The 8,311-nt window shown below is 33.3% G+C and overlaps 1 protein-coding gene across 1 annotated transcript; it reads right to left on the bottom strand.

Moving 5' to 3' along the window:
• Positions 1-1,314: 1,314 nt before the first annotated feature.
• Positions 1,315-4,476, bottom strand: LOC105791133 (uncharacterized). Its single transcript, XM_012619060.2, has 3 exons — positions 3,800-4,476; positions 3,236-3,403; positions 1,315-3,153 (listed from the first exon to the last, which is right to left on the bottom strand). Exons 1-3 carry the CDS (start codon positions 4,343-4,345, stop codon positions 1,459-1,461), a joined length of 2,409 nt encoding a protein of 802 aa, XP_012474514.1. The 5' UTR covers positions 4,346-4,476; the 3' UTR covers positions 1,315-1,458.
• Positions 4,477-8,311: the final 3,835 nt, after the last annotated feature.

Genomic DNA, 8,311 nt, shown 5'->3' with positions numbered 1-8,311 from the left:
GGGTGGCAGTGTACTAATTCAGGCTAGATCAAGATTAATGTTGATGGATCAGTATCAATAAGAAATACCAAAGCAGCAATATGAGGAGCCGTGAGATATTCAAATGGGAATTGGTTAACAGGTTTTGATATGGTAACAAGGGTGTTCGATGTTTTTCAGATTGAGGCACAAGCGGTTGTGGAAGCTTAAAGTTGGCTTGGTCAAAGGGTTTCACTCAGATAGAGGTTAATTGTGATAATGCAATGCTAATAGATACTATTCGAGATGGATTCACATCAATTAGTAACATTGCAGAAGTCCGATTAATACATGAATGATGCACTAAGGATTGAAAAGTGAAGTTTAGACATGTTTTGAGAGAAAGTAACAACGTAGCTGAGGCCAATGCAGCAGTAGGGAAGTTAAATCATTTACTTCTTCTCACAGATCCACCACAGTATGTTACGAGACTACTAGAGGAAGATGTTCATAATTCACTATATGAGGAGGCCTCTATCCCCATACATTCATAGTTTTTTAGGCATGTATTTTCTCTTTATCCCTAAAACCTTAATATATTTTAATTAGGTTATAATGATATTACTTTACATATAATTAATGAATTAAAAAATAAACACATAAAATCACATCTAATACGTGATATTGATAACTAGTTATATATAAAAGATTATATAGATTTATAATAATTTGAATAAAAAAACACCTAGGGTGGGTTTGGATTGGCGGTGCGTTTACTTGTGATTAGTGTAAAAACAGCGGGGGCAATGAGATTAGATACTATAGCAATACTGTAGCGTAAGACAAAAAAAAAAAAAAAAACTAAACGCACCGCACCACTCATCCAAACCCACACTTACAAGATGATATATATATGTAAGGATAAAAGAAAGAAGGAAGAATCCACTTATATCAGTGTGAAACTAACATGGATTTATATATTTTTATAACTTATTCTACTATTGATATTCTAACAATTCAACCGTTAAATTTCATGTTCCATTAATGTATATTAAGCATGTTAAGTTTGAAGCAAACCAATTTTACTATTTATTTTACATAAAAAAACTTTCATCTATTAAATATATATTAATATAGACAGATTTTAGATCGATTTGATTAGACATTAGAATAAAAGTATAATTATATTGGTAAATTCAATGGTAAAAATTAAGAAAAAATTGTAAAATAGTATTAATTTTACAATATAGAAAGAAAATAACTAAAATAAAAAAGTGTCTAGTTAATAATCATTAATTTTAAGAATCCATATATTTTGTGCTCACACTAACTTCAAATAGAAAACTAAAGACTTGGTTGTCTTTAAAATAACATGCTTCAATTATAAATTCTGCAATCCCATGAATTGGGTATAATCCTTTTATATAAGGGTATAGATGTATTAGTAATTAGCATATCTTCTGAGAATAAATTATTTACTTGTTCATGGTACAATTACAATTAACTGTATTGAGCACGTATTTTGCATGAGATTTCATGCAAGTTGACAGGGGTCGAAGGATTCTCCCACTGAACAAGTTCCCTTATTCCTTCTTCAATCATTCGGGTTTCTGCTATCAAAACTTTGATGCAATACCCCATGGCACTCAAACTTAACACCGTTTGGCTCTTAATCTCCTTCTCACCTTCAATGCCATGGATCATATCCACTGCTTCTTTCGAATGTTGAAGAAATGAACTCAAAACCTTGTTCAGCTCATCTTCGTCCTCTTCTGAATCGGGAACCCTGAAAAAATTCGGGCATGGGGGTTTTCCCATCTCGATATCATAAGAGATGCCATCCTTTTGAAGTCCCTTGTCAAGCATAGGGATCGATGTGATATTTCCGAGGCATTTTATTAAAGACCCAACTGACCCTTTGAAGAGTTTAAGGTCACCGTCTAGTTTATTTACAGTTTCCTTCCAAGAAGTTTCGAGTTTTTGTGACTCTTGTTGGAGGAACCTTATTGCATGAGTGCCAAAAAGCAGGAGATCCGACATCTTTGACAAAGACCCAAAAAGCTTACCATAGCAAGCACTATGAAATGGCAAAAACCAAAAATTAGGTTCCACCTCAGCTTCTCCAATGAATTTCCCTAGCTGATTCACATGGAATTTCAACTTTTTGTGACTCTCTACATGATTGGGTTGGAGAGAGAGGTTGTCGATGCATTCATGCAATGTCCCCAAACTTTTAGAGAGCTCGATTTTGGCCAAAGTTGAAGCTCTTTTGGGTTGGAAAAGAAGCTCTACCCCAATCGAACAAGACAATCCAATGAATGTTTCAATGATTCTTGCAATGGCGAACTCACTTGGTGGACCAAAGTTTTTCCTTCCCAATATCAGTAGGGCTCCAATGACAGCAGATATTCCACCTGCCTGACCATACATCTTGCTTTGCCTTAGGAAACTTGTGAAGATGAACCAAGGAAGAAGAGACAAAAACCTGATTGGCAAGAACCTTTCGAAAAGAAAGCACCCTATAACTCCATACACTGTCCCTAGAACTGTCCCTTGTGCTTTAATATTTGCTACCTTAAATGTCGCCTCTCTTGCGGCAGCAAAGCTGATAGCAACCGGGAGTCCCGACCAGAATCCATTGGGCTTACTGTATTTCAGCCCAAATAGAACTGCACATCCTAAAGAAAGTGAGAACTTCAAGGCCGGCTTCACCCTTCGGCTATCAAGACCACAGCTGCTCCAAACCTCCTTGAAGGAAAACCCATTTTGTTTCGACTTCCCATTTTCCAGGACCGGTTTTTTGGTCCTTGGCTCCGGCAACGACTTACTATGGAGGAGTTTCATGCAGAATAAGAAGAAAAAAGTAGGTAAATCTTGGTGGGATTGTGGCATTGTTTGGAGAGATTGGAAGAACTTGGCAACATCTTCAGCATTTGATTCCGGAACAGTACTGGAATCACCCGGGACCAAACACTTGGACTGTCTTATGGTACAGCTAATGTGATCTTCTAGCCTGAGCAAGCCGTCTTTGAGTTCTCCATCATCCACCATTAAACTCCCTGGAAATGAAGGAATACTCTCCAAAGCAATTTCCATTCCTCTTAAAGCCATCTCCATTTCTTGCACGTTCTCCCCTGAGTTCATGTAATAGGGTCTCAGAAACTTGAACGGGAGTTTCTCCCATTTCATGCTCCCCTATTCACAAGACCAACGAAAAAAAAAATCAACTTGGTTTCAACTATTATCAACATATCGTAGCGTCAAAACTAGATCTTACTTGGAAGCGTTTAATGCTTTGAACAAGTTTGTTTGCGGCGGCGTTTAATAGCTTTGCTTGAGAAATAAAAGCAGATGCCGCTGCTTTATCTTGTGCGCAAAATGCCTTGACGAAAAGCTTCAGCCTCTCCGAGCTGTTCTCCGCCAGTTGTTTGCAGCTTTTCTTGGCCTATACAAATATTATTTCTCTCTCAAAAATCAATGTCGCATTTTACTTTTTTTGTAATTTCATAATTTCAACACTCCGTTATGATTTTAGGATTTTCTTTGGGTACGGCATTAATGTACTAAATCCCTACTAGATTTGTCTTCAATGCTCTGCATTCTTCCAAATTTTATATTAAAATAAGGGTTTACATTTAACAGAAATACTTTATATTTTTAAATTTTACCGTATTGAATACTTTTTTTCTTAAATTAAATCTTCCCCTTGTAATGTTAAATGTTAATTGAGATTCTTTTATGACATACTAATAAATCCTGATCATTTTTTTTGGTAACAAAATCCCGATAGATTTAAATTTATGTTTTAAGAATAAATCCTGATAATACTTTGTTCACTAACCTCGCAACAAGCCAATCTTGGGTAAGGAAACATTAAGGCTAAAACGCAAGCCAACACCCCGACCGCAGTGCTAGCCGCCACATGCACCGGATGCATGATTGGTTCCGTTTGACCACCATTAATGAAACCAATAACATAGACTATAACAATTTGGCCCAACGCTATTCGCTTGGCTACCATGTGAGTTGCTTCCGGCAACACCACTATCAACCCCCCTAAAGCCACCGCAAGGGCCGTGGTTCCACTCGTTAGCTTGGTTGGTCGTATCAACCACAGGCTCAACATGGCTGGTCCAAGGCTCTGGACGGAGGCGTAAAGAGCCAGCCAGCAGCTGTGCAAAGTGTCACCCAACGTGGCGTCCGTGACCACTAGGATGACTGTCACGTAGGAAAATGCAGGGAATGCCACTTGACGTTGGACGGAAGATGGACCGTACAAGGTGATGATGCCTACTATGGTGCAGGCTAAGGCGGTGCGGAAGGAGGAGGCTAGGCAGGTGAGCCATAACGCCCTGGCTCGGTTCGATTGCTGTTGTGCTGTTGGCATTGTGGATATGGAAAGGCAATTAAATGATGAAGAAACAAGACAAGGTTTAGCAATATGCGTGTGTGTGTGTGTGTCTGTCCTTCTCTGTGGCTTGTTCTACCGAATGATGATTTGGTACGGTGGGGGAAGATTGAGAGCAGGTGTCTGGGATTTTAAGGAAGGGAGAATAGAACATGTGGAACATTGAGCCACGTGGAACATCAGTTGGTCCACTTGTTTAATGCTTGGTTGAGTCATTTACACTGTTGAATGTCTAGATTATGTAATTAATAATGTTGGCTCTGCTTTTAGCCGAAATTAAATCCAAGATAATCTTATTATAAATATACAATACTGAGAAAGCAGTACATGCTTCTTCTTTTTTTATATACAAAGAAAGCCATTTGATTCAGCGAGAAACAAATTTGTATAATATAATGGTTTCCGTTCAAATATTAATATTTTTATATGGTAAATTATTAAATTAAAATTACAAATATTAATAAGTGTTTGCAACACAATTCAAGTTTAAATTTTATAATAATATTATTAATATTCATTAAATTGTAAAACAAATATATGAAGTATACATTGTTCAACAAAAAAAAGAAGTAAAACTTATATATATTTTAGATTAATAAATATTTTCAAAATTATCGTATTAGTAATGGTTATGAGTGTATTTTACACCTTTTATATAAAAAATTGGATACACATATTAATTTTAACCTAAACTCTATGGTTTTAAACACATTTACTCTTTCATTTCAACTTATTTATTGTTATATCAACTTTTTATAAACATATTTCTATTTTTTTACCACCCACACCATAATGTAAGTCTTTTTAATTGTTTCAAATTTTCCTTAAATTCCTTTTATTCATATTCTTATTTTTCCAAACGTTTAATAAATATGTATGATATGGAAAAGATTCACCTTGATAGAAATGCTTTTATTCCTCAAATTTTCTATTTACATCCATTGCTAATTAAGTTAAACTGCTGCTAATAACCTATTAATTATCTTTATCAAAATTTACCCAACTTTTAGCATTTTGCATGTGATTTATATTGGTTAATTTTCTCCTACTTCTTCTTGAATTTCATTACTTCTCACCTAAATGAATCTACGAAAAACTTATTTATTGTGCAATTTTAAACTTGAAATAATAAAGATAAGTAAAATTATTGTAAAAATAATATCTTTTCAAAATAAGTGAAAAGTTTTCTTGTATTTGCTAAAATAAGATATGAGAGTCACTAAATATTACCAATCGAATTAGTTTATTGCTAACTTAACATGCATAAAAAATATTTTAATAATTCAATTCATGCTTATTAAATTTAGAGTAAATTAATATAAAATATATTTTAAATGAATAGGATGATATTGAATGGATATGTAGCATGTATTAATAAATTTAATGTTTGATTGGATAAAATATTAACCAGTTGTGATATAGGGATCATTTTGAAGCTTAAGCAAATTGAAAACAAAGATGAAGGAGGACTTTAATTAACTTGATGGTGTGTTAAAATAAATGATTTTCAAGACTGCCGCCGACATTAGAGTTTTTTTATTATTGGTTTGAATTAGAGGGTTGCACACTGATCTATACTTATCTTTTGCCAAATAGGTTTGTCGAGGGAATCATGTGTTTATTGGCAGAATCAAAGGAATGTTAGCACTTAGCAGTCAGCAGCACAGCCTTTAAGAATGAATTTCCCTTGCTTTTTTTTTACTTAATTTAAGTTATCATGAAAATATATTTTTTCACACATTCATTATAATTCAGGTTTACTTAGCATTGCCAAGATTTTCCTATAAACCTAACATTATTTATTATTTATACTTTTATATTTAATGCTATAAACCTATTATATGATGTTACCGATTAAAATTTTAATTACCTATATTTATTTTTAAAAGTTTTAATAAATTATCTTCATAGATTAAAAGTTAATTTTTTTTCTAAATTATTTATGCTCAGTGTTTAACAAACATACAAAATTATTGATTGATATCAGTATTGTTGCTAAAGTAGGAGGACGTGGATTCAAGTGTGCTGAAGTGCATTAGCCTCCTATTTAAGGGTTGGGGAAAAGCTATTAGTTAATTCTAAGCATTGTGTTAAAAAAAAGTAGATATGAAAAGAACGTAGAATGAAATTAATATTAAAAAACCAAAGATACAAAATTAATATGCATCTAGATACGGATCAAAATTTTGGATTGTGGTTTAATTTTGTATATTTCCTTGAAAGCACGAGTAGATTGCGATTATATAACTGATTTTGATAACTAAATAAAACAATTTTGTTGATCTTTGATTTGAGCAAATCTTAATTGGCTATATTATATATTTGTATGTATATCCACATGGGATAAGGAGAATTAAACAAAAAAGGAAAATTAAGGATTAACCTAAATTCCCAATATGCCGAACAACATTCCTAAGCGTGTGGGATAGTCAGCAATATGCATATCATGACTATTAACTTAAAAAGGGAAAGCTTTTCTTCTCTTGGAAAACCCTTCTTCTTCACGTTTGATTGTTATATTTTATATTTTTCATGTCTAAGAAACAAATAAATACGAATAGAATGTGTCACGTTAATCATATCAAACATATAGATTGTATGTAATGAGGCCCAAACATTTGGGATATCTTCATTAAATTCTATGGTCAATTAGCTAGATGGTAAACCTGATACGCTTACTATTATAGCTTGAGCCAAAGCTGAGAAATCTAAATTCTAGGATGTAAAAAAGAGATCAACTAGATATAGATTAGTTAATTATAAAATAATAAAGTTAAAGTGGGGTTTCTCTAGATTTCCACTGACCTTATTCGACTTGCTGAAGTTTACGATTTTGGTGTTCTTTGAAGAGAAGGAAGGGTCAAGTGGGTCATTGCCAGCTGAATCCTCTTATCAAATTGACATTAGTGCTTTAAGTTAGTTAAAGCAAAGCAAAGCTGCTCTTTGTACACTACTATATAATTCCATCGCTAAATTTTCTTTCTTTCTTCTTCTTATTATTATAATAATAAGAATGAAAACTAGAGTAGATTTGGTTTCTAAATATTAAATTATAAAAGAATAGATCGTACTTTTTTCTTGGCTCTGATTTTATTTGCCCTAATATGCTTACGTAGTTGAGCTCACGAGCTTTGGCTTTCATGGTTTTATATTGGAAGACACTCAATAGTAAACGCATGCCCCCCCATTGCACTGAGCCACTAACCCTTTTTTTTCTTCCCTCCTGTTGGTGTGGGCTGACGCCATTAAAGTTTTAAAAGGTTTTAATTTCATGGGGATCAGTAGCTGCCACCGTGTATGGTGGGATCCAATGTCAGACTGTTATATTCAATTCTTTCATCTCTTTTTATACCAGAAATATTAGTTCCCAAGGATAGTATAGTATACAGTATCGTATATAAAATGTTTTACTTAACGCACTTACGTTTTATTCATAATTTTATACTGTATTTTCTTATATTGCATTACACAAAATCTGCATATTTTCCTGCAGGAGAAGACCAATGGAAAGTCATTGTTGTCTTAACTTTCATTGGGTGTGATGATGTGATTCTTCAAATGGCAATAGCTTGGTTCTAAGGTCTTGTTATATGAATTATTTTATTGTGTTTACAGTACCATCTCTTGTGGACATAAAAACAATAGTTAATGTACCAAATGGTATCTGGGTTTGGCATGAAAATTCAATGTGGTACCAATATATATTTTTATTACAATTAGGTACTTAATTTTGTTTCTGGTACCTAAGTTAAAGTTTTAAAATTTTATCCAATCAATAGTTGACAAGTGTTTTTGTTTGAACATTTTTAAATAAGTTAAAATCTTAATATATATTTTCGTTACTTTTATTATACATAATATAATCTCAGTGTTAGGCTTAGGTACTACTTTATTTAATAGAAACAAAAAATAAGTACCTAATTGGAAAAGTACCACGTTGAACTT

Source organism: Gossypium raimondii, chromosome 7 (assembly GCF_025698545.1).
Source record: "Gossypium raimondii isolate GPD5lz chromosome 7, ASM2569854v1, whole genome shotgun sequence".
Taxonomy (NCBI): Eukaryota; Viridiplantae; Streptophyta; class Magnoliopsida; order Malvales; family Malvaceae; genus Gossypium; species Gossypium raimondii.
The sequence above is the reverse complement of the archived record's forward strand: the minus strand, read 5'-3'. Positions and strand labels throughout refer to the sequence as shown.

Coding starts and splice junctions, on each gene's coding strand:
- LOC105791133 (XM_012619060.2), bottom strand. CDS start 4,345: ATGCCAACAGCACAACAGCAATCGAACCGAGCCAGGGCGTTATGGCTC. Junction 3,404..3,799: donor CAAGATTGGCTTGTTGCGAG/GTTAGTGAACAA, acceptor ATATTTGTATAG/GCCAAGAAAAGCTGCAAACA. Junction 3,154..3,235: donor AAAGCATTAAACGCTTCCAA/GTAAGATCTAGT, acceptor TCTTGTGAATAG/GGGAGCATGAAATGGGAGAA.